Genomic DNA, 27,544 nt, shown 5'->3' with positions numbered 1-27,544 from the left:
TAAAAAGAAAAATAATAATTTATTAACTATCTATGATGTGCTATACAAATAAATTAAAAAAAAAAAACAATCCCTTAAAGTTGCATACAAATTTACAGAAATAGGCACTCTATTAATTGCAACTTAATACAGCAAATGCCTATTTAAATATGGCTTCAGAGAGGAGAGATTTATTCTGCTCAATGGAATCACTAGAAGAATCTCCAGTGGGTCCCACCTTTGAAATGGGCTTAGAAGACAAAGTAGGAGTTCAGCAGCCTGATAGAAAGGGCAGGCAAATCTGTGTCCTGGAATATGCATAACTGCAGAGCTGTGAAAAGTTCATGGCATGTTTTTGTGATTGAAGTGTAAAGAACACAGTGGATCGTGCTGCCGGATGAAACTGGAAGAGGACACTAGGCCAAATTACATTATCAAGGAATGTGTACTTCAGCTTAAAGGCAACAGAACTGCAGTCAACTTGGGGAGAATAATAAAAATGAGGCTTTTAGAAATAGATTTCTGGGGCACCCAGGTGACTCAGTCAGTTAAGTGTCCAACTCTTGATTTCAGTTCAGGTCATGATGTCACAGTTCATGGGTTCGAGCTCCACGTCAGGCTCTGCGCTGACAGTGTGGAGCCTGCTTGGGGTTCTCTCTCTCCCTCCCCTACTCAAGCTGTCTCTCTCTCTCTCACAAAATAAACAAACTTAAAAATACTTTTAAAAATTTGAGAAAGAGATTTCTGGTAGAAAGATTAACTGGACTATGGGATGCAGGAAGGTAGCCCAATCTTGCTCTAGTACCTAGTATTACGAGATTTCTACCTTGAATTTATGAAGCGATTGTTTTTCCTAGGTCTATAAATCACTTTGGCAAACAACACAGTTATTTTAAGCATTTTGCTGAGAAATGAAATTTCCAGATCAAGAAACCTTATACTGTGAGGGGAGCACCGTAGTGTGGAGCTGGGAAGCAAGCCACGGTGATTCCCAATCCCAGGAAGTAGCTGACTGTGGCTTTCCAATGAAGCCCTTCTTAATTCTTTCAATACAATCTTGGCTCCTCTGATTTGGGTAAAATTCTATTTCCTACCCAAGACAATGCTTTAAATTTAACTATGCTTGAAAGGGCACTTTTTTTTTCCTTTTTATGCTGGTATCCCTGTGTTCAATAGTTAAGTAAGCTTTTAAATCATTTCAAATTGGACCTAATATAAAAGGCCAAATATTTAAGAAGCCAGGGCTGTCTACTGGGCAAATATTTACACAATCTTTAAAACATTCAATATTTATTCACCCAGCCTTAATTGTCGTTTCTAAGACATCAGTCAATGTAAATACATGCTAACTGGAAATAGGGGGCTAGAAATGGACTCCAGAAGAGAAACAGCTCTTATCCTGGTAACTCTTCTGGTTTTATTTCCCTGGAGTTCAATATATTACAACTTAAGTATTTTTTAATTTAAAAAGTTCCATTATAACCTCTTCATAGTTGCACCAACCCAGACCCTCCTCCCCCCAACCAGGACTGTTAAAATTTACTGTGCAGGTACATCAGTTTAACATGGTACCACTGCCAACAATGATCCCCTTACATCACAAAGGAAATCTGGAGCGTTTTCAACATTGTACCTTGGAGATATTATTTGCACAGGTCAATAAAAAGAGATCAAGAAACCCAGGTAGCTATAATGAGCCCATTTTTATTTTTGCTAGCACTGGTTTTATTTAGTAGCATCAGATACATTCTTATAGAGATATATTTGGCTTCCAACACTGGGCTGGGGGGGCGGGGAGTAGCTGAAGAGCTTAATTAAAAACATCCTCCTTCCCAAACCTACCAGCAAAATCAAATTTCTTAACACTCCCTATTATATAGCACTAGAAAACAATAACACAGAGCACTTAGGATTGTTCCCATCAGAGTTAAGAAAATATGTCTGAAAAACATTTTCCCCCTGTAATAAGAGCAGCAATCCATATTTTGCACCAGTAATAAGCCTACACTAAACACACACACACACACACACACACACACACACACACACACGGGGGGGGGGGGGGCGTACGCGCAAGTCACTGTTAAGCCAGGTTCTATTTCCCTTAAAAGGAAGGGTACAGAGATGAGCAGAGAGAGCCCTCCACTGAGGAATAGCTCTGACTGGCTATAGCATAATAAACTGCTGTTTACCTTTTGGATTCTATTTATGCCACATGCACATTGTTCATCATTATTAAATGATCCTTTTTTATCTTTCCGTGACAGTTACATATTTTAACAGGTGACAGTTTGCCTTTATAAGCAGCAAAACACTGGTTTATTAGTATGCTTGTGTGGCATAAAATAGAGTTCATTTTTTACTGAAATAACTGGAGGAAAGAAACATCAATTGTGCAGGGTTCTGAATAGCTCAATGGGTATAGAAGGTACTGGCAATAAATTAAGATAGGTTTGCTTTATTTATGAGTCTTAGGTATTCCTTCACAGTTGCTACTCTGCATGAATTTTAAGCGGCCCTTTGATGGGCAAGTCCATCTGAAGCAGGATCATAAACTCTTACAGGGTTTCACAATTAATTGCTTCTCTGTAGTAAACTCAAGGAAGAGTATAATTCTACTACTCAGAACATTCTCCCTGTCCCCTGACTACGCTGAGAGAGAGAGAGAGAGAGAGAGAGAGAGAGAGACATTATGATACTAGTGAGTCACTGAAATAGCAAAGTATGTTCCTCATCAGCTTTAGATGTTAGCAAACCCCAACCCAACTCATTCTGGAAACAGCCAGTGATGTCCTGGGTGTATTCTTAGAATGAGGATCTGGGGCAGTCCCTTAGCCTGCTGACTTGTAGGGAATAAGCTTAGGAACTCCCTGAGCTTGCAGCAGTGGGTTAACAAGGCATAAAGAATTAGAAAGCCATAGGATGAACACAGCCAAGTTTGGGTAAACAAGATTAGGTAAAACAGATTAGGTAAACAGGGCAAAGGCCCCCAGTATAGGACAAAGGTATAGGATTAGGAAATCTCAAGATGAAAACATCCAAGAGGAGGTAAACAAGGTTAGGTATTCAGGGCAGAAATGCCCCCCAACTTAGTACAATAGCAGAAAGCTGCTTTCACAGGAAGGAAGGACCAAATTAGGTAAACAGGAAAACAGGACTTTAGACCACAGCAGGGAGAAGTTGCCTAGAGTGGAGCTAATTAGCAAAATAAAGGTGCTTTGTTGACCCTCAGGAAGCATGCTCTTTCTTGTCCCCTAGACCAGTTCAGGTAAACAGAGGTGGTGCCCCACTTGCTGTAAACAATCTTCCCCCCAAGCACCAGAATTGTGTTTTGTCTTGACCCAAACCCCTAACACCGCATATCTACAAAACTCCCTTTTCCCATGCCCCATGAGTTTGATGTTAATGGTTTCACTGTCTCTTTTTGCACGCCCATTACCCTTATAAGCCTTCTGATACTAATAAAAACAGAGCAAGGACCGTTACTCAGGGGCTCCTGTCACCTACCAGACATTGCCCTCTCTCACATTTTAATCCTGGGTCCCACTCTCTTGCTGGACTAGAGAGAACTCCAGACCCAGAGCCTATGACACTGACTGATGCTGTGGACCCCTGGGTACCCCAAGGAAGACACCATTCCTAGCAAATAGCATGTAAGAATCTCAACGGCCACAAACTTCATATGCCACTGTTTGTGTTTATATTTAATAATAAACATAAATAAGTAAAATCCTGCCTGCAAATAATACTTTGTTGTACGTGCTTTGGGAGAAGGCAAACAGCCCATCGAGCACAGAATGCCAACATTCAGCACTGCCAACGAAGCCAAGTTAGTAGATCATTTCTATAGCTGCACGTAGGAAGCACCTCATTGGGTAAAATATGGCCCTTTCGAATGATGGACGCACCAGAGGTGTCTCCCGAGCACAGGTGTGGTGCAGGGCGAAGATAATGGGCCTGGCTGGTAGCTTAGTTATTTGTTTCTCACCTGACAGGTGAACTGTTCTGTCTGCATTTTCGAGGAGACATAACTACACCTGTCACTCCGAAGGCAAAGCGCACTCAGGAATACCACTGCCAAATTCCTGATTGTTAGGATTTCATTCTCAGGGGTCAGGCATTTCACAAATCGATGCCGAGGAGGAAAGCGGTGTTTTTTTGTTTTTGTTTTTTTAATTAAAATCTTGAGGGACAACCATTTATTTTATCTTAGCAAGGGTTTGGCACAGACAGGGATAAGGGCTGTTTCTTCTCCAATAAGTTTAAAAGGGAAAAAGAAAAGAAAACCCCAGCCACAGAGAAAGCGGTCGTTAACTCTTCCAATATGCATTCCTCTCTCCTCCCTCTTCCTTACCTCCTCTACCTTTTCACCAGCATCCACACACCCGGGCCCGGAGGACATGTCTTATACATGTTTTCATTATAGCACTTAAAAAAAAAAAAAAAAAAAGATCAGTCAGCTTTTTGCACCCTTCTCTTGCGCTAAAGTTGCTTCTGCCCTTTGAAAATATGAAAGCCCTTGAGTGATTTTATATTTTCAAAGGGTAAAAGTGCTAAAGAGCACTTCTCGATTTCAGAGACGAGGAAAAAAGTAAATCAGTCTGCCTACAGTGTTCACTTGGAAAAGGCAAAAACGAACCACCGATGTGATGAGAAGTAGCTATGGAGCCTGGAGTTATAGAGAAATAGCACTCAGGAGTCCAGGGCTGGAAAACAAAGCACCAGCCATTGCCTCCGCTCACGCCTTTGTGGTGTCCGTTTCTAAAGGAAGCAATGCTTCCCTAACTACTATCGCGATGATGAACACCTGGCCAGTATTAACTCCCACCCTGGATGACGCTTCAGTGTGGATAAAACCTGTGCCCAGTCCCTACACCCTCTCACCCTTACCCCCAGCCAGCTGCCGTCAACCACCTGCTCTCCTTATGAAGGCTCATCCCTGGTGTGCGGGTTGTCTTTCTGAAGTCCAGTCTTTCCTTAATACATGGCTTCTTCTCTCCACCTTCCCCATCCCACTATTAGACATGACTCTAGGGGCACCTGAGTGGCTCAGTCAGTTCAGCACCCGACTCTTGATTTCGGCTCAGGTCATGATCTCACGGTTCATGGGATGGACCCCTGCGTCGGGTTCCACGCTGACATTGCAGAGCCTGCTTGGGATAATCTCTCTCCCTCTCTCCCTGCCCCTCCCCTGCTCTCTCTTCCTCTCTCTCTCTAAAATAAATTAAAAAAAGAAAGAAAGAAATTACTGGGGAGCCCAGGTGGCTCAGTCAGTTAAGCATCTGACTTGATTTCAGGTCAAGTCATGATGTTACAGTTCATGAGTTCAAGCTCCACACTGGGCTCCACAATGACAGTGTAGAGCTTGCTTGGGATTCTCTCTCCCTCTCTGCCCCTCCCACGCACGTACTCCTGCGCTCGCTCGCTCTCTCTCCCTCTCTCTCGAAATAAGTAAACTTAAAAATATTTTTTAAGAAAAGGGGGCACCTAGGTGGTTCAGTCCGTTAAGTGTCCATGATCTTGTTCATGAGTTCAAGCCCCACGTCAGGCTCTGTGCTGACAGCTCAGAACCTGGAGCCGGCTTCCGCTTCTGTGTCTCCCTCTCTCTCTGCCCCTCCCCCGCTCACCATCTGTCTCTCTCTCAAAAATAAACATAAAAAAATTTTTAATATTAAAAAAATACTTACAGAGCTGGACTTCAGAACTTAACCCCTCAGAACAAACCAACAGTTACCTCTCCCAAGGACATTTGTGTTTTTCCTTTCTCTGTGAAATAAAGGTTTTGTCTTCTGTTAAATGCACAATCTCAGGCCTAGCCAGCAAGGGGGAAAAGTATTTCTTAGGGTAAGGAGTTTTGCTCTTATTTGTGCAGTGTTGACTGTCCTATCCCCTAAACATTCCTATCCAAAATTCATCACTAAGTTTGGGGATCATTTCCTCTGGGTAAACTCCCACTTCCAAGATTTGGACAGCTGAGGGATGGGAGAGGAGGTTGCTCTCTGTGGGGCCAGAGCACCCTGTGATATCTCCCTCCCTGCATTTCCCACAATGCCTTGTAAGGTTTATTCTGGCATGTCCCTCAGTAGACTGTAAGATCCCTGATGGTAGTTGCAGCTTGTATTTCTAGAACCTAGTTTCTAACACAGTGACTCAAACACAGTAGAATGAAATATAACTTCGTATCAGAATGATTTTAAGTAGTTTGCATGTATTGATTAATCCTCAAAATATCTCCTTGCAGTAGGTACTATTACTTATCCCCATTTTACAGGTAAGGAGACAGAAACACAGAGGTGTTAAGCAATTTTCCTATGGCCACATAATTAGTGCTAAAAACTGAGTTCTAACTCAAATAGTCTGAGGTTATAGGAACTATTCTCCACTGCCTTTCAAAAATATATACACAATCAATATACTCAAATGTTTTTTGGAAGAAAAAAATTCAGATCATTTACAAGATGTTAAAGTAACTTGTTTCGGATCATACATCTTCCAATTTTATTTCCTTCTCTGCAATCTCTATTTCTTCCTTTTGAGGCTAAGTTAAAAAAAGGCCCTATAATCTGGCTAGCCCCATGCATGGATGTGTTAAATTCATGTTAATTCTCCTACCTAAATACCCATTAATGGGACTAATTCTCTTGGTGAGTCTCGGGCAATAAAAGCCCAGTTAGAAATGCAGGTAACTTATTTTTACCTGAGGTGATTATTTGGCCTATAATTAATATTACCAACTATTATCAGTTCCTACATCAACTCATGCATAATCTTTGCCCAAAGCAAGGTCAGTCATACATAACACCGACTCCATGGCAGAAGGCTTACTGTTGCAATTTTTCCCTGATGTACAGGAAGCATAAGTTAGCCCCCGAAACAGCAAAGACCATACAAGTTACGGCCTGGTCACCAGCCAGCGCAAGACCAGTGAGGGGGACTCACTGGCTCACCAAAGCCCCAGAGAGCCAGAGTTCATCATTTCTGAGCTTGCTTCCTCCACTGTTTTACCACAGGGGAAAACAGAGCTGGTGTTCAAGGGCATTTACACATTAGGAAACATTGTAATCGATCAACTGCTGATACCAGAGACAACAGCCAAGGACAAAACCAAAGGATAGATTCCAACACACATTGGCTTAGGGAACCACGAGCAAACCTGGTAACTAAGAGGTGGCTGGGAAAGCCACTCTGGGGCACTTACTATAGCTGGGTCTAAAGGGAGTATTCTACCCAAAGAATCCTGGATACTCATGTGAATCTCCATTATAAAGTTGGAAGGCACCTTGGTATGACACAGAAAAGAATATATGAAATGGAGGTAAATGGACCTGTGCTTCAAATCCTCCCCTTCCACTACCGCAGGTATGGCCTTGGGACAGAATATCCAAGTTTTAATTTCCTTATGTATAAGACAGATAATAATGCCTATCTTATACAGTTAGTGTAGGAAGTAAAGCATATGTATGTCAAGCATCTACCATGATGAATGGCACATAGCAGACATTCACATGGTCACATATAATTAGCAAGCCATAGCTCAGCACACAAATATTCATTGTAGCTGATAACTATCCATCCATTCATCTACTCGTTAATTCCTTGAATTACTAAAATGTGCCCAAAAACAAGTATGCAATGATTCAGGAAACAACACGCCTGTCATCAAGGTGTTTTATAAAGAAACATAAACAGGCATTCAACTCACTACACAGATGACTTCCAGCTATGAAACGGAGGCCATTACAGAGATGCACACATGGGGCAAACACTTTTGTAGATTAGGAATTGTAGAAGCTTTCATTCTGGAGGTGAGGACTTTAGCTAAGAGAGGTGCTGGTGGTGGTGAAGGAACAGATGAATTGAGAACATGTTAAGTCACACAGATTGCCAACAAATATGGTCTTCAGATTTTTATTTTCTGCATCTTAATTACTTCAGATGCATTTCATTAATAAATCAGTTTAAGAAGAAGGTGGGAAGGAGACTTGGCAAAGACTAACTGCTCTAATCTTAATTTTGCCTATGAAAATTCCCTGTAATTGTTTGCTTCCATCCAAGAAAAAAAAAAATACAGAATAGGAGTGTATGTAATGATGATTGCTCTTGGCTAACTAGAGACGACTTCACCACAGCTGAGACGGCCTGCACCCACATATGAAAAGTAAATATTCTAAGTAAGTGTATCCCTACTTATCTAAGCCCACAATAGTTAGAATAGCTCATTCTAGCCAAGGTCTGATTCATTCTGATGCTGAGATGAAATCCGTACATGGTAACATACCAGGTATAGAAAAACCCCTCTTCAGGGGCGCCTGGGTGGCTCAGTCGGTTAAGCGTCCAACTCTTGGTTTCGGCTCAGGTCATAATCTTGCCACATTCCTGGGTCCAAGCCCTGCGTTGGGCTCTGTACTGACAGTGCAGAGCCTGCTTGGGATTCTCTGTCTCCCCCTCTCTCTGCCCCTCTCCCACTCACTCCCACTCACTCTGTCTCTCAAAAATAAAAATAAAAATAAAGAAAGAAGCGCCTTCCTTCAAAGTTGTCTTGGGAGTATTCAAAAAGAAAAAAAAAGGACCAAAACTAGCATTCTGAATTTCAAAATGGTAACCAAATCACACACCATCCTCCTACTGATTTAAAAAAAAAAAAAAAAAAAAAAAAAAAAAAAAAGACTGGGTGTCTTTTATTTAGTCAGCTCAATGAACTCAAAGAGCTACTATAGAAGTTCTCTGAAGAGCTTACTGCCAGCAGTCATGGGGCACTACAGCCACAATGGGTGCGACCACTAGCCCCGTGCAGTTGTTGAAAAATAACAAATATGTGCTATTTTCACACTTGTCCAAAGCACTGAAGAGATGTCACGGGGATATACTCAGAATCTGCTACCAAGAAGGTAACACTCTGAAAAAATAGAAGAACTCAAGTTTTTGGTTCATACCCAGATAATTTGTTGTTCCTCTCTCAAAATGGTAGAGACAAAGAGGAACCAATGGGGATGTACAGGCTAACAGAGTCACCGTGAGGAATATGGCTTCTACCTGGAGAACTCCTCTGAGTGGTTGGGTATCTCCTGGGATTTTATATTCTTTATTTTCTATTCTCCCATACTTTCCTGTCTTTTCAAATTTCTTAGAATAAATACATAGTATTTTCCAAATGAAGGGGAAAAAAGTACTTTCACCTAAAAGAACTACTTAGAGGAAATACAATTAAACTTCCCTGCGCTTAGTCGCATGAACTTAACCATTTAGCCTATTCATGACTTTCAGGACGGAAACAAGAATGCCAGCTCCTAAAACTCCCACTGCCAGGCCTGCTGGCTCACTGACTGGGCTTCCCGATGTTCTCCCGTCTGGAAGCTCCCAGCAGTAAACAGTTGAGTGAAGGGGGCACTAAGAGTTCACCTCAATGACTTGCATCAAAGAGCAAGTCAGGATGCTTCCTCCAGAACTGTAACCATCACAGGGCCTTGGGCCAAAGGGTTATTATGTATAGCTGGTACCCTCTTATCTCCAGTCTTTTTCCTATCATTTCCCATTTTTGAACCCTCAACTCAAATACCCAGGATCCTTAAGTTCTCTTCTGATAAAACAAATTCCCAACTATCCAGACTCATTCAATCAGAAAACCAGCATGCTTTTAACCTAGCAAAACTTCCCTAACATGGGACCACTAAACACTTGTTCCAAGTTCTTTGGCTAATTTAGGCTACCAAGATAACAGCGAATATTGTGGAAGTGTGTTATCATTCCCATAGGTTTTGTATTTTATTAGATGGGGTAGCACAATGATTTCACCAAAACACATTACACACCTAAATAGTGGTTTTGCAGTTAAAACACCTTAAAACCCAACTTATACCAAACACGGCCCTGTGCCAGGTGTTGAGAAAGTACACTAAAACAAAAATTATCTCTGACCTTGGGTGGGAAAAATCAGGAGCGAGAAACACTTATAAAAAAAGAACTAGAACATGGTATGATTGGTGCAGCACCAGAAGTGATGTCAAGGTATGGAAATACAGCATTCAACAAGAAGAATTTAACCTCTAGGAGGGGGGAAGATTCGAGGATAGTGGTCTGTAAAGGCAGATTTGTTCAACAAGGGGCAGGAACAATGGCACAGAGATGTGAGTCCACACAGCATGCTAGGGAAATACCCAGTGTCTGGATGTGAAGTGAATGTCATTGTTGGCAATGGACTCAACCAGTCTAAGAATCTCGAACCTGCCACATACATCTCTTTACCTTGATCGCAGTATCTTCACATTAGTTCATACTTCTGGACAATGTCTAATAGGTTAGTTCTTTGCCTGTGGAATGGATAATGAAAGGTGTTCTGGAATAAGCTCAAGAAAAAAATAGGGTCAGGGACCACCTGACCGTCTAAGATTTGTGTGGTCCACAAATCTTAGTCATCATGGGGAGGATAATACAATGAGATTAACTGGATAATATCCTACAGCCCTTCATTTACAAATCCCAGTTTCATTCAATGGTTTATCAAATATCTATTCAGTAAAAGAACATATTCCGTCCAAAGGTATGAAAGATGATTAAAACACCATGCCTGTTTTCAGAAGTTTCCACATAACAGGGAGCAAGAGAGAAATAAATATACCTAAAATACTCAAGGCAACATTGCAGAAGTGTAAGCACAAAATGCACAAGACAAAGGAAGTTGTGGGGTAGTTTTGAGGCACAGAAAGTCTACTTAAGTAGAAGGTACACAAAGAAACAGTAGGAATTAAAAACAAACAAACAAAAAACCCTACAAAGGTTTGCTGGAAGTGTTCTGAAGAACATTTTATGCCACACTAAAAAATGTCCATGTAGGTATGAAATGTTCATACAGGGGCACCTGGGAGGCTGAGTCAGTTGACTGTCTGACTTGAGCTCAGGTCATGATCTCAAGGTTCATGGGTTCAAGCCCCACATTGGGCTCACCATCATAAGCCCTGATTCCACTCTGCATCCTCTGTCCCCCTCTCTCTCTGCCCCTCCTCTGCTCACACTCGCTCTTTCAAAAATAAATAGACATTAAAAAAAAATGGAAATGTTCATACATTACAAAGGTGACATCACAGATCATCAGAGAAAGAAGAGGGACTTCTCAGTAAATGGTTCTGGGACAACTGGTTATTCACATGAAAGAAAGAAGTGAAACTTCTAACTCAAACTCTATGCAGAAAAATATGAAATGTATTCTAGGTGGATTAAAGGCCAAAATAGGAAAGATCAAACTATACAATTTAGAATATCGGAGAATGTATTCAACTGCATTTAGGAAGGATTTCCTAAGCACAACACCAAAGAGCTAAGCATAAAATGGTAACACTAAAATTGAAACTTAAGTTCATGAGAAAATAAGGTAAAATATCCAAGTCATCAAGAAATACCGTAAAGTAAAACAATAAATAAAAATAAAACACTAGGAGAAATATCAAGCACACCTAACACATTAAGGCTTCTATAAAATATTTTTGACACATATATACTTAAAGCTACTATAATTCAATAAGATAATAAAAAATGAACAAAATACTTGAGTGTTTCACAGAAGAAATACAATTGGCAACGAGGTATATGAAAAAATGTTTTAACTTCATTAGTAATCAGAAATATGGAAATTAAGTCCATGCAGAGATCATCACGTTCAAACCACGAAAAAGCAGCAGAAACCTCTAGGCCAGAAACACCAAATGTCAGCCAACGTGAAATGACGAGAGCTTATAAATTGCTGAAAATGATTTGGCGCCATCTGGAATATTCAACATGCTGGTGTTCGAGGTCTCAGAACTGTCTTAGGTTTGTAAGAAACACTTGAAAATGGGTACCATTAGACACTCGTAACAACGCTCCTAGTTAGCACTTTTTGGAACAGAAAAAAATCTGAACGAACCCAAATTTCACCGACAGCAACGTAATTATGGTTGAGTCACACCACTGAATATTGTATCTGAGGGAAGTGAATCAACAATGGCACATGTAATAACAGAGATAGAACACAATCTTGGTCGTGACAAGCAACAACTGCTGAGAAATACGTAGACTTTAATTTAAATACATCTCCAAAGGAAGTAAACTGTGTAGAAGTACATACATATTTGTTTAAACGGTTTGTTAAAAACAAGGAAATGACGAGCGCAGAATGTGAGCATGATTACTTCTAAAGGAGAATCGCAGCGGTGCACTACGGGAGAAACGCACCAGAGTCAAGTGTTGAGAATGCTCCACTTCTTACGTGCGGTGGTTAAGCACACAAATACCCATTTTAGTTTCATGTTTAAAAAACTACTTATTCATCCGCAACAATACCATCACAAAATGTCTTACAGTTTGGATTTGATTTCACAGACAAATAAGAAACCGCTGGCAGTTGTGAACAGGGCAGTAGTGTTAGAAACCCTTGTGGGGCACCTGGGTGGCTCAGTGGGTCAAGTATCTGACTTTGGCTCAGGTCATGATCTCAGGGTTCCTGAGTTCGAGCCTTGCATAGGTCTTGCTGCAGTCAGCGCTGAGCCCACTTCAGATGGATCATCTGTCCCTCCTCTCTCTGCCCCCCCCCCCCCTCTCAAAAATAAACATTTAAAAAAAAGAAACTCCTGGGGTGCCTGGGTGGCTCAGTAGGTTAAGCCTCTTACTTCAGCTCAGGTCATGATCTCAAGGTTCACAGGTTTGAGTGCCGCGTCGGCCTCTGTGCTGACAGCTCAGAGCCTGGAGCCTGCTTAGGATTCCATGTCTCCCTCCCTCTCTGCCCCGTCCCAGCTCACACAGTCTCTTTCCTCAAACATAGGTGAACACTGAAGAAAATTAAATAAGGAAGGAAGAAAGGAGAGAGAGAAAGATAGAAAGAAAAACTCTTGCCATGGCTGCGGCAACGATGTCCCCACCTACCCCTCTTGGTCAGCAACACTGCTGGTGCCCGGGACCCTGCCCAACACTATAGGAGGCTCTACACTGCCTCTATCCTTCAGACATGAAGACCAGGATGACGACATTAATCCACTCGGAAAGATGAATACTTATCACTTACATCCTGGGCCTAGAAGCTGGATCATGTGTTAAGAGGATAGGAATCTACATCTGTGGGTCCTGGGCTTGTGTCCAGAAGGGAAACATGGTACAACCTCCAAACCTGGGTTCTTAGAAGTCTCCTCCCCTTATACATAACCACTCTCAACGATTCTCGTTCCTTTTAGTAATACCTCAGCTGTTCCCAAGCAGGAGATGTCTAGCCCCCAAAGGCTGAAATGTTTTGTGCCATCATCCAATTTCACTCATCCAAGTCACCTGGGACACCATGTGGAAGGAGGAGGCCTAACATGGAAGCGGAAGCAAACTAGGATCAGTCACCCTCGATCCCTTACTTTTGAGAGGACAGTGATTTTCAAATTACCTCGCTAAATTTCAAAACACGATCAGAATCTACATTTATACACAATCGGCGCACCCATTAAATCAACGGCTCTCAATCTTATGTTTTCAAGCTGAGAATCTCCTGGGGAACTTAAATACCAGTGGGTCATCCCCCAGGGGATCCCGATGTGCTTGGTCCGAGTAGAGGCCCTGCCAACAGCGGAGAACATCAGAATTACACTGTTGATCCTCATCATTTAAATCACACACGTGGATTCCTACACACCCAGGTCACGCTACACATTTGGTGCTCATCTTTCGATCTATTGTGTTTCAAAACCACTTAAACATACTTTAAACTGTTAAACATCACTTTTCAGCTCAAAAAAAAGTTAATGGCCACACACATTCTAAGTACCTGCATATGATGGTCTCCCCCATCCTGGCTGACAATGCTAGAGATGTCCGACTTTCTGCCGAGTTTGGGGAGGGGGGTGGGAATGGCGCCAGGTGATGACCAGCCATTTGCACATCCAAAACCCGACCACCATTTCCAGGAGCAAGATCCTTCACTGATTATTACTAAAAATAATCAAATCCCGAATGCTCTGACACCTAATCTCCAAGAATCAGAAGTCTTCAACACCCTACGTGTTTTACACTTTTCCAGCGAGCTGGCTTTGCCATGAATCATCATCAAGATCCAGTCACCGGAGTTTCCAAGCTCCAACTTAACCACAGGGTTTGCTTTTTGCAAGTTCTCGTGGCCTTCAGAGGGGCAGAATTCACTTTAAAATAAGGAACAATAGGGGCTGCATGAGAAGAAGCAACTGAAGCTTTTAAAATTACATCCAGTCACTGCCTCTGAATGTAGATTTATAGCCTTTTGAGGGTATCACCAGCATACTGTTGCCAGCATCGAAAGCCTTGTAAGAAGCAGCACCAGTTAAACGCTTATGCACATTTGAAATCTGCTCCAGCTCGTGTCCTCAGTGTGTCCACCATCATGAGCAATTGAATAACACCACCTAACAGGCCCAGCTGACCATTCAAATTGGAAAGGGTTCCCTTCTCACCACACCTGAATACACAGATTTAAACAGGGAAAAATGCAAGTTGGAAATAATTTACTTGCCCAGGTAAGTAGGTATGTGGCAAATACCATTCTAAAACTGTATCCTTTGGGTAAAGTATAATGCACGGCACTAACATCACATAGTGTTAGTGGAAATAAAGTTAATATACTCTTTCCTATGTACAGGTTTTTTAAATAATTACACTTAACAAGTATTTAGGATGTACTGGTGTTTGTAGTAGAGTCTTAATGCTAGTTCAGTATGTGTTCGTTCATACTGCACACATTTAGTACAAGGATGCAGAAGTAATTGGGACAAAAGCTTAAGACTCACTCCAGAGGGGCGCCTGGGTGGCTCAGTCGGTTGAGCGTCCGACTTCGGCTCAGGTCATGATCTCGCGGTTTGTGAGTTCTAGCTCCGCGTCAGGCTCTGTGCTGACAGCTTGGACCCTGAAGCCTGCTTCAGATTCTGTATTTCCTCTCTCTGCCCCTCCCCTGCTCATGCTCTCTCTCAAAAATAAATAAATGTTAAAAGAAAAAAATTAAAAAAAAAACACTCCAGATTTCATCCCAACACAAATCTATAATGTAGACCCCTTTTACAAAATTGATTAGCTCTGCTACACTGAACTAGCTTGAGTGCCTCAAATCAAAACCCCAACATTCAATGATTAAGAACTGAGCCAAGAAATCTCTATTATTTCAAAGGTATTTAGAAAAATGTAAACATTTTAAATAAAACGAAAACATCCTTTAACAGAGAAAAACAATGATCAATAGTTTTTAGTCTTCTGGTATCATTTCTTTTGAATTCCTTTGTGCCTCTATTGATTACGTTTGTTATTAGAGCCTGGAAAGGAAAAGAGGGAAGAGTGACATTGAGAGACAGAAGATCTGGATTCATGGGCAGGCACCGACAGAAATGACCTACAGAAGCCAAGAAAGCTACGTTGCTTCTCTAGACTTTGGTTGTTCATGTTAAGATGTGGGTCTTACCCTAAAAATATTAGGATTCTCTTCAGCAACATAATTGTACAATTTTCCTCTACAAATGGGAAACAAATACATAGAAACTCAGTGATCAAATCAGTGTTCATCAAATGTTAAACGGAAGGCCACATAGATGCTATCTTCTGCTTTTAGACAATGCCCCTCCACAAAGCTAGAAGCTTTAGAACCACAGCACAAAGACAAGTATTGAAAACGAGGATTGACCAGCTCCCAGATCTGTTAAATCTCTTTACAAAATGCACCAAAGTCACGGAGGCAAATTTGAAAGCAGAGTGTTCTAACACACAGTGAGTTTTATCACGAGTGTGTTATTAACACAGTGTTCGGAGACTTCGAATATAGAGACAGAAAATTTCATAAGTCTGGTTTCTATTAGAAAGGGAAAGTAAGCATCCATGGGCCCCCACACCCAAGTGAGCAAACATGAGCTACGGCGGAGAAGGGGCATCCTATTCATACTGAGGATGAAAGGTACTGAAAACAAAGCAGAGCATCACAGAATGTGAGAGCATGCAGGAGCTTTAAAGACAATTTAGGCATTTCTTCTCACATTAGGAATAAAAACAACCAGGGGCACCGGGGTGGCTCAGTTAAGTGTCTGTCCTACTCTTGATCTTGGCTCAGGTCATGATCTCATGGTTTGAGTTCGAGTCCCCCACAGGGCTCTGCACTGAAAGCACAGAGCTGCTTGGGATTTCTCTCTCCCTCTCTGACTTGCGCGCTCTTTCTCTCTCAAAAAAGAAAAGAAAAAAAGAATTTAGTCCTTTCTTCTCACTTTATGAATAAAAAGAGCCAGGAGCACCTGGAAGGCTCAGTCGGTTAAGCATGAGACTCTTGAAAAGGCTCAGGTTATGATCTGTTGGTGAGATGTAGCCCCCAACCCCGAGTCAGGCTCCACATTATAGGCGTAGATATTCATTCTCCCCCTCTCTCCCTCCCTCCCTCCCTCTCTCTCTCTCTCCCCCTCCCTCCCCTCATATCTTCTCTTTCTCAAAAAAAAAAAAAAAAAAAAAAGACAAAATAATAGATAAGACAGATAGATAAAAAGTATCACAGAACAAAGTAATAGGCTGAAGGACACGTGGTCTCGAACTCCCCAGGCTCACCACACTGCTTAAATGAGAAGGGAATTTCTGAGAAGGGAGTGACTTTGAGGAAGAAACAAAGATTTGGGGGTTAAATGAGAGATACCATGGAGAAAGAGAGAAATGGGAATATGTGAATTAAGAAGCTGACTTTCAAGTCAAAATGGTATCCACATCTCAAGTGTGTTATTAATGCCTTTTAAATTAATAGTGTAGAACTTTAATGATCTAAGTTTGCTATAATGATGATATATGACATTCTACTAATATATAATACATAACAGATACCCATGCATTAAAGCACTTATCACCTTGACAACTGTTAATAATGGGCTCTACAGGTGATGGTCTTTTCTGCTGCAGGATGTGATACGATACAGCTGTCTTTTCACACTGCCATTGCAGAGGCTGAAATCCATCTCAAGCTGTCTGCTAAATTTGAGAAAATATCAAATGGGCTGTGTGAGTTTTCTTGCTTTCTTTTTGCCCCAATGTAAAAAAAAAAAAAAAAAAAAAAAAAAATTGACAGTTTTTTCAGCTTTACATCCTTAAAGGAAACCCCAGAAACACTTACATCCCACCCACATACCTCACCTGGACAAAACCTGTGAATCTCCTGATTGTTTTTGGTTTTGTCTTAAGGAAAACAACTTTGGAAATCTGATGCAGGCTACTGGCAATCAGTGTAGCTTCTGGCCCCAAGACTGAAGGAGATACAAGGGCTGTCGATTTAGATGCAGTCAACTCCTCCCAGCCCCTTTCAAAGGGCTTATCACACACTTACAATTTGCCTGGCAAAGAATCTTATTTGATGGTCTGTATTTTTTCCCAATCTCTTTCTAAGATAGGTTGGATAATTTTGTTTTAATGTTTATTTTAGAAAGAGAGAGTGAGGGTGAGTGCAAGTGGGGCAGGGGCAGGGAGACACAGAACCTGAAGCAGGCTCTATGCCATCAACACAAAGCCAAACGCAGGGCTCGATCTCACGAACCCCGAGATCATGACCTGAGCTGAAGTCAGACTCTGACTCAGCCACCCAGGCACCCCAAATAGGTTGGATAATTCTCAAAGACATAATGAAAACTATTATTGGAAGTCCGTTTGTACTGAGCCATGGCAATACTTCCAAACACAAATTTAAAGACTTTAATCTTGTTTTACAAGTGTACACATAAAGAAAAAATAAAGCACAGGCACTCAAAATTAATAATGAAGACAAGGCAGAGGGATGCCTGGGTGGCTCAGTCAGTTAAGCGACTGACTCTTGATCTCGCAGTTGGTGAAATTGAGCCCCATGCTGGGCTGTGCAATGACAGCACAGAGCCCGCTTCTGATTCTCTCCCTCTCTCTCTCTCAAAATAAAAAATAAACTTAAAAAAAAATAATAAAGACAAGGTATTTAGAAAGCCATGCAGACTGAGGAGCTAGTATTCTATTTCTAAAAACTGTCTGGTTTGTAATGGCATCTTTAAAAATAAAGCCGGAGAACTAATTTGTGATTTTACTTACTTTAATGAACACTTTAATTCCTTTGATTAAGAAAATATTATTGCTTAGCAAGTTCCTCCGAATGTGAATGTTTGACATACAGCTTATTCCATACCGCAGTTTGCCATGAGAGATCTAGTCACAGTTTTAGTTCCCTCCAATCACTCTGACACATTTCCCGCGCAGGGGCATCTCTGCTTATAACCATGAGAACATAATACCAACAGACCAAGAAGGCAACACAGGTATCACTCAAAATTTTTATTCAGTTACTCTCCTCCATCACACATGCTCACGCATCCAGAGCCTGGTCTCAAATATAATGTGAGCAAAATGCTTTATCATTCAGCTCAGGTCTAACGACTCTATCGGACCAGAAAACAGAAGTACATGGTAAATAAGTCCAAAACCCAGAAGCCATTTGGAGACTCAGCTTTGAGTCCTGGTACTACTTATTGCTGCCTGTGTCGCCTTGGTTGAAAAATCTCTACATCTAATTTTATCATCTGTTCGATATCAGGGTGGAGGTGAAAATACAAAGCAATCATACTTGTGAACATACCTTAAAAGTATCAAGTTCCATGCAAATGAATTATTACTCATAACAGCCATCCATGATAGTGTCCTTCTTCTACTTAACCATCTTTCTAGAATAGGCTATCTAGTAATGTAGGATTTGGGGTGCCTGGGTGGGTCCATCGGTTAAGTGTCCAACTTTGGCTCAAGTCATGACCTCACACTGTGTGAGTTTGAGCCCTGCATCAGGCTCTGTGCCGACAGCTCAGAGACTGGGGCCTGCTTCGGACTCTGTGTCTCCCTCTCTGTCCCTCCCCTAGGACATTCTCTCCCTCACTCTCAAATAAAACATTAAAACATTAAAAAAAAAAAAAAAAAAAAAAAAAAAAGGAATGTAGGCTTTACAATCTATTAAGGAAAAAAATATAGGGGTGCCTGGGTGGCTCAGTTGGTTAAACGTCTGACTCTTGATTTCAGCTCAAGTCATGATCTCAGGGCTGGTAGATTCGAGCCCCACACTGGGCTGCAAGCTGAGAGCACAGAGCCTGCTTGGGATTCTCTCTCCCCTTCTCTCTGCCCCTCCCCTGCTTGCTCACGCTCTCAAAATTAAAAAAAAAAAATAAACTTAAAAAAATACATACATAACTATCTTATAATTCTTTAATTCTTCCTCTGGCAATTATATTTCCCCGAGTATTTTATCACAGGATCAAATAAGTTTCAGAAAGTTTAGTCTCAGTAGTATTTATACCTTACATAATAAGGCTGGAGTAAAAAATACTAGTTGGTGGGAGCCTGGGTGGCTCAGTCAGTTAAGCATCCAACTCTTGGTTTTGGCTCAGGTCATGATCTCACAGTTCAGGAGTTAGAGCCCCTCATCAGCCTCTGTGCTGATAGCATGGAGACTGCTTGAGATTCTCTCTCCCTCCTCCTCTCTGACCCTTCCCCACTTGTGTTTGTACGCTCTCTCAAAATAAACTAAAAAAAAAAAAAATACTAGTTGGCATATGCTATTGGACAAGAACTATCAGGTGCTGGGTAAGAGTTAATAGTAAGCACAATGGATCCTGTCAGGTACAGAGAACTATCTTGCAGCAGATACAACAGACCCCAGCACCAGCTCATACACCATGTTGTGACAACCACAGTCCATCAGGTTGGGGAGTCTCAGTACCCTGTATGAACAGCACTGTTTTTCTGAACCAACTGATTTTCTCTACCTCTTACTTAACGATAGCCCCATCCTCTCATTATCCTGAACTGTGCATCATTTGAAGTGCAGGTGCAGTCGACACATACAATAAAAGGAAGAAGTGATCAAGATGAGTAGAAAAGCTTCCTAGTTAAAAATCTGACTTTGGGCAAACTGTTCAACTTCCTAGGGACTCAGTTTCGTCTTTATTACCTGCAATTAATTAGATGCAAACATAAGTCCTCAATCACTTCACAATAGAAAGACTTTTCAAATACTGTTTACAGATGCTAGAAACAAGACATTATCTCATCTCAGAGCAGTGCTCCTGAATGTGTTAGTTTTACGACTGGCTGTATGTTTGCCTGAGTTTAAACTGACATTTGTGTTTACCTATTCTTCTATTGGCATTTTAAAAACAGCCTCGCACTGAATTCCACTTCATACAGACTTGCAAGTGAAAAACAATACTGCAAATAAAAAAGCCCGAATTACACTCATCTATGGCCCTGCTACTCAAAGTGTGGTCCATGGATAGGGTCATCCAGGAGCCTGTCAGAAATGCAGAATCCCAGGCCTCTCCCCAGGTTTACTAGATCAGAAGGTGCAGTTTAACAAGATCTGCAGTGACTGAAATGTGCACTAACATCTGAAGAGCACTAACTTCTGAGTTTCAAAGACATTACCAGCATAGCTCCCATAACCTATGAGCGTTTCAGTTTCCCCTCCTCTCCTGGATTTTATTAAATTAAATTCAAATGAAGATGGTAACTCCTGAATAAGTGCTGTTGCTAGCAGAAGCCACCAATCACTTTCACACCACTCCCAGCAACACGCGCACAAATATATTCACAGGCAGATCTCTCATCCAATATTTAGAAAATAAATTTGCTTTTATAGTAAGTTATCAAAATCTGTGAATGATATTACACAAAACATAGCTGTGCCAGTGTTAGTTGAGCCTCTGAAGAATTCGGGATGATTTCTTCCTATGCCTGCCCACCAATCACCTACCTTCTGGAATTTCTGCAACATCGTTTTCCCCTGGACTTACCTGATGGAGAAATTACAAACATTTGATTTTAGATGACAACAAAACACCTGCCAAATTCATTCTCCACATGGCTGCAGTGATGTTTTCCCCCATGATTCCTCTTAACCTTACAAGACCAGGTTGGGTCGGTGGAATACACCTGCCGAGGTCTCTCTTTCTGGAAAGGAAGGCTCTTTTGCACTTTACGAACTAGAAATTTGGGGACAGACAGTCAACATCTGCATTAAGTGAAGCTGTCATTGACCTCACTCGAAAGGCAGCTTTTGGCTTTCCGAGTTCCTTATTTATGAAGGAAGGAACTGCTCACAGGGGAAGAATTCAGGCCTCACCTTACTCTGGTCTTTCGGAAACAGTATCAGGAAGTGTTTTTCAGTCCCGCAGTAGTCTGATGTAGCTGAGAAGCATAATATGGGAGTGTTGTTTCTCCTCTAGCCCCAGAAACACAACCCAGTACTTCTGCCCCTAATTTCTGGGTCAGCGAAGTCGGTGGGGAGGGGTAGGTGCTGAGCACAAAATCCGTGATACACCCTGTACTGCACACACACCCACTTTCAGGAGAAATACTCCAGAAGCACAACGGAGTTCACAGTGGATTTCTAATACAGTCCAAAGTGGATCCATTAACATCCACCTAATTCTGAAAATTATCTACGCACAGCATGTGTATGCGCACAATGAGACCATACGAGGCAATGTGGCCCAAACAATTAGAAGTTCTTTTCAAAGTGGAAATGCAAAATAGAACGAATATCTATTTTCTATAAATGAATCTAGCCATCTGCCTTGAAAGAGCAGCAGCAGGAGTACCCAAAACAGCAGAAACAGCAGCCTCTGGTGTTAACAATCTACTCTCCAATCTCATGCTCCACATTTCCCCGGCAAACAAGGCTAAAAATACAAGACATGCAACAAATAGTCTCTTGGGATCTGCCATTCCATGGATGGCGTATTCAATCAGAGTAATATTTTCTGTTGAAATTCAAAATTGAAAAAAAAAAAAAAAAGCAAGCTATCATATTAGAAACGGGCGTTCAGAATTTTAAGTGTGAATCCAATCCCAAAGTATATTAAGCTGAATGGTGAGAGGGTGGTTGTTTTCATACAACATAAATCTCTGAGATTTATCTGAATATATTTATAGATTTATTGAAGCTACTCTAAATGCCTCTACAACTCTCACAGTTACAGAGAAATCATTTTAGCGCTTTTGTCACCAAAATGTAAGGGTCACGTTATTTTTGGCATAGTTTAGAAAACAGTCCTTGTTTAAGGCTCTGGAGGAGGACAGGGCAGGTTTGAATCCAGGCCCCTCCATATACTACCTCTATGGCCTTGAACAAGTTATTTAACCCTTGTTTGACCTTGTTTCTCTATGTTAAGAATGAGAATATTACTTACCTCACAGTGTTATTTTAAGGACTAAATGAGTTAACATACGTGAAGCATTTGGAATAATCAATGGCACACACTAAATACAATAATCGCTATTATTATTTCTCGCTCAAGGCTACAAAAATGCCTTCTCTTAAGGAACAGGTATGACATAAGGAGCGGTAGCAACACAACGGTAGTTTTCATGCCAACAGTGGCCACTTAGCAAATGAGGGGGTGAGCTGGTCAGTGTCTTCACCTAGAATTTGCGGCTGTCACTACAGGAAAGTTCCCGCTAGGTATTCAGGCAAGTCAGTAGTTCACGAAGGCATCAGAATGAGAAGACAATGCCATGGCTGGTCAAGTGGCACTTCCCTGAGGATGAGACAATCAAGATTCAGGACCAAAGTGCAATCAAGAAGCATCGCCATCAGGGCTTTCTGCAAACGTGTGTGCCTGTCCATTAAGAGGATGCCTCTACTCCCACTATGACCTTCCTTAAGGGGATGTTACAGCACAAATCTTTCTTTGGATGGACACCTGTCTTTGGGATTCGATTTTAATGCATATGGTCTGAGTCTCTAGCCTTCATATTAAAAAAAGAACAAAAGGCACAAGGGAGTGGTATCAAATACTATCTCCTCTACAACAAATTCCTTGAGAAATCTTTAGAGTTGGCCGTATTTTAAATTAGGTTCTATATATGGTAGAAGGAAGATAAAGTCATTGAGGCAATACAGACAGAAAAGGGCTTCCCTATCTAGTAAGACAGCAAGGTCTGGAATCTTCCCGCTACAGTTCAGAGACCTCCCGGAGGATTCCTGGCCCCCTAACTTCTCCCACCCTAAGGGGCACCGCTTACAAAAGCACACACAGGTCACTCAAAGAGTGAGGAAGGACATTTATTTTTCATAGTAAGACAATGAAAAAGGACAACAAGCGCTTTTCTTAAGGGCCAGATCAGAACAACTAACCTCTTGTTAAGGGCTGAGATACTTAAGACACTCCTTGAACACACTTCGTTGGGTAGGAAAAGAAGGTGCCATTGGACTGCTCAAGCTGCGAGCACAACCCAAGAGTTAGAATAAGACCAACCTGGCAGAAAATTGGGAGAAAACACTCTTTCCTGATAGCACTATGGAGGGACAATTTTTTGAGGAAAAGGAACAAAATGAAAAAGGTGGGGGGGGGGTGCATATAATGGTCACTAGGGAGGAAATTAAGATAGATTTTAAGATGTATGAACCAGATAGACAAATGGATTTTAAGTATGTGTAAACCATCTGACCCTATTATGCCTAGATAATGAACATGTACCACTCATGCCCTTAATGCATTTCTATAGCTATTATTAGGAAGATTTCATTGTCCAGGAAATTTTTTAAAGCAAGGAACTGTAAGTTTAGCCTATCTAAGATCATCTCCTCCCTGCCTTTAGATGAGGGTATCTTAGGTACAGTATCTAATACAGGAGTCGCAATCAGATCTGGAGCGCCACTCCAGTTTTTCAAAGAACAAAACAAATCAACATGACAACATGATGTGGATTCAATTTGCACTTGGCAGGTCATGAATAACTTTTAAACAACCTTCTTTTAAGTTGGAAAGTGTTAAAATATACAGTAATCATGGCACCAAAGTGCCTTCCTCACAGTATGCCAGAAGTCAGGAACATAAATCTGAAGAAGTCAGTCCTGTTTGCAAAGGAAGGAACCAGAACACTGCTCCTTGGGCCATTCACTACTAGTTTCTACAGGCAGTGTCCTGCCCCAAGTATCTTCCTCTTTGAGTACATTCACTTAAAGCCAATCACCTGAAACCACCCCCCACCTCTGATTTTTAGTGGGTTTTACATTAGGTATGGAGAAGAAAAGGGAAAAAAAAAAAGTTGGTGCAATCATCTTAGAAACAAAGGATAAATAACTGTAAAGAAAATGCTACTGAATTGTTAAATATTCCTAAATCATCAAAGCAAAAGCATAATTCTATATAGCCTGTTGTTTAGGGAAGGGAGAACACCTTGGTTCAAATCAACATGGAAAGGCTTGCGGGGAAAAAAAAAAAACAAAACTATTTCTTTGGATAAAGAACCACCACCTAGGGCCAACCGTATGGAGGCTGGTCAGACTACTCAGCAAACATGCCACGAGAGCGCACCTCTTCTTGCTTTTAATGAAGGGGCACCTGCCCAAGCAGGCAGAACTTAGGTAACATTGAAACCCACCCTTTGTTCTGAAAACTACAATTGAGCCCACCTGTCCAAAGCCAGGTGCATGTAGCTTTACAGATTCCAAAGCCTGGCTTACTACTCATTTCTTACAGAATCTCTGACAGATGCTAAGGGTAATGGGCTTCACACCCCAAAACGTAACATACTACAAGGGAAATATTAGTCAGATTTACTGCTCCGCACCATGTGTCTTGAACATTACTATGATCCGTGCAAGACATTTTGTTGTAAATAAGCCTGCAGAGTGTACAGTATGTTTTCTAGGAGACCTTTAAGGAACAGCTTGCAGACAAGAGGTGCTAGCCTTAGTTTTACAGCCAGCAAAACTCCATCCAAGAGGCTTCTGGCAGATCCCCACCTCTTGTTTGGAGCTGGCTTCAAGACAACTCCACCAACCAAATTCCAAGGGGTCAGGACAGGGAGCCAGTCGCTCTTGGGTATTCCACACCAAATAGCAGGTGGGAATTCAGACATTTAGATAACTGAGAACAAGCCGGCTTTTCTCCATAACAGTATATTTAAAACAACTGAGCTGACTTTGCAAGGAGGCATTCTCCATAGTAAATTAGATGGCTGAAGCCTGTGCTTCTTCCAGCAAGGGAAAGAACTATACTTCACCATAACCCGGTGTGTGCAATCACCGAGGCTCATTTTTAAACCTTTGCTGCTTTTTAAAGAGCCTGCTTCACCAAAGGAAGAAAAAAAAAAAAGCAAAAAAAAAAAAAAGTTTTCAGGAAATGAAAAGCAAATAGTCACTGAACAGGATCATAAAGCAGAAAGCCTCTATCCACCTCTTTTCCTTTTTCTAATTCTTCATTCTAGGCACCCAGACTGTTTTTAACACACCGTTAGCTTTCATAAAAATTAGATTACAGAGGTTCTTGTGTGATCATCCTGAACCCCTTCCACACTCCCGGCTAACGCATTATGTTCAGGATAGCCAGAGAGCAGAACGTGAGGTGGTCAGTTCAGTCCCCGCTTCCAGCTGGAGGAGCGTTAAGTAAATCATTCAACGCAATTACATATTCTAAACCTAATGGATGGCACACGGGGAAGGAGAAAGCTAAAGATGGGCGGGAAGGAGAAGCTTCGGGATTATTTCCAAGGTAAAGCCACAATACTCAAGCTACGTCTGAAACTGTCTCTGATCATCTTCAAAACAAGTCGGCGGGATTTATCTTTAACTTGATGCTCCCGGTTCTCGCTCACGGTGCAGGTGAAATCAGTTGCAAAATTTCACTCTACTGGAGTCCGGAGGATCCAGGAAAATGGGGTTTACGTTTCAAAGTCAGCAAGGAGCGGCGTTTCCCCGCGGCTCGGTGGAGCCCCGCGCTCGCTAGCTCCCTAGCTGGAGTGGGCACCTGGTAGCAAGAGGAGGCGCCGGGTGAGCCGGCCTCGGGCCAAATGCTTATCCCGGCTCCGCACCGTAGGCGCAGCTAACGCGAGTGGTACACAAGGCTCTCCGGGGCTCCCGCACGCACGCGGCCTCCTCGAAAGAAAACCCAGTGCTGTCTAGGTCCTCTAGCGAGTGTCGCCCTAGGAGTGTCACGCTCAGCGGACTTTAGCTTGGGTGTCGCTCCCCAAAAGGAAAAGGCGCCCTCTCCATTCAAGCCCACCCTACAGAGGGAGACCTCTATCACCCCGCCCCTCTCGCAGGAACTCTCGGACACCGCTCTGCGCGCCCACCCATGATCTCTCTCGCCTTGGAGACAAGTGGAGAGGGCAGGGGAGAGAGATTGGAGCGAAGAGGTGGGTACTCGGGTCTGCAGCAATTGCGGAGGGATCGGAAAAATGGAGCAGGCGATGCGCGTCAAGGGTAGGGGCCCCGGTCACAGCAACCTGTAGGATTGCGACTGATCGCAAACTTGGGGTGGGAGGCAGGGGTCCCCTCGGAGGTCCTCCGCCCGATTCCCACCCTGTCGGGTCCGCGCGCGGAAAGGCGCGGGGCGCAACTTGCAAAGACAACGCCGCGGGCGCGGGTCCCGCTCAGTCTCGCCGGCGCCCCCTCGCCTCGCTCCCGGCCCCGCCGCCCGCTCTGCCCCGCGCTTACCTCGGGCAGCCGCAGCCCCCGCCGCCCAGAAGCAGAGCCCCAGCCACGGGAGCCACCGGCGCGCCCCTCCAGCGCCTCCTCCTGCGGCTGCCGCTTTCCCCATGCTCCTCGCCCCGCTCGGAGTCCGGCTCCTCTTCCACGCCCCGGGCGCCCGGGAGAGGCACGGCGAGCCGGGGGCCGAGACGAGCGGGTCCCGGAGGTCTTCAGCGAGTGACTGATCCACGGCGGCTCCCTACAGCCTCCGGGCAGCGCGCTCCGAGCCGCCGCTGGCCGGGCACCGGGAGCCTGCACGCGCCCCCATAGCTTCCCGCGGCGGGGCGACCGCTGCCGCCGCGGCCGCCACCGGAGTCGCGCGTCGTTCCCGCAGCACCGCTCGCCGCGCTCCCGCCGCTGCCGGGTTCGGGACTACCGGGCGGAGGAGCGAGTCCGCATCGCTAATGAGATGCCCGCGGCCGCCCCTTCTCCTCCCCTCCGAGCTGCAGCCAATGAGCCGGGCCGGGGCGGGGCGGCGGCGGGCCGCGCGGGGCGGGAGGCCGGGGGGCGCAGGTGAGCCCCGCCGCTGCCGCCGCACGCGCTCCCGGGTATCTCTGCTCTCGGCAAATAGCCCCCGCTCGCGGATCGGGGCGGCGAGGCCCGGGGCCCGTTCGGGGACGCGAGCGAGCAGCGCCTGCGGGCCTCTCCGAGGCGAACCCGGCGCAGAAAGATGCGGGCGACTCGGGGTCGGCTGCTTCCCGGAAACCTCTGTTTCGTTCAACTTCGAGCCCTTTCTCAGTCCTGCCCCTCCTTCTTCCATTTTTTAACATCCGATCAGACAGCACGCCTAAAATAGTCAAAGCAAAAGGAAAAATACTTAGACGCCAAGTGGGGGAAATAACAGTAGAATAAACCCATTACTGTAACTAGGCGAAATATGTATGCATATAAATAAAGAGGTGGAGGAAATTACAGTCAGGGGTGCGTTGAGGGGTATGTGACAGATTTTTTTTCTACTTTTTTTTTTTTTTTTTTAACTTTTCTGAAAGCGTCCGTATTTCTGATGCCTCCTGGTTTTGTTTGTTTTCATCTGGGACCTGGGAATCGCCTTTCTTCTAAGTATCAGGGAAAGGAGAGTCGTGCTGGCCTTTGTAACAAGAAAGAAAG

At 43.1% G+C, this 27,544-nt stretch overlaps 1 protein-coding gene across 8 annotated transcripts in view; it reads right to left on the bottom strand.

Moving 5' to 3' along the window:
• The window catches only part of UNC5D (unc-5 netrin receptor D), a 554,978-nt gene extending 528,157 nt beyond the window's left edge, over positions 1–26,821 (bottom strand). For all 8 annotated transcript variants that reach the window (XM_060653615.3, XM_060653618.3, XM_060653617.3 and 5 more), the window contains exon 1: positions 26,405–26,821. In XM_060653615.3, coding sequence (XP_060509598.1) covers positions 26,405–26,507 — 103 coding nt within the window. In that variant the 5' untranslated portion in view covers positions 26,508–26,821. The remainder of the gene's footprint in view (positions 1–26,404) is intronic.
• Positions 26,822–27,544: the final 723 nt, after the last annotated feature.

Source organism: Panthera onca, chromosome B1, assembly GCF_046562875.1.
Source record: "Panthera onca isolate mPanOnc1 chromosome B1, mPanOnc1 haplotype 2, whole genome shotgun sequence".
Classification (NCBI taxonomy): domain Eukaryota; kingdom Metazoa; phylum Chordata; class Mammalia; order Carnivora; family Felidae; genus Panthera; species Panthera onca.
The sequence above is the reverse complement of the archived record's forward strand: the minus strand, read 5'-3'. Positions and strand labels throughout refer to the sequence as shown.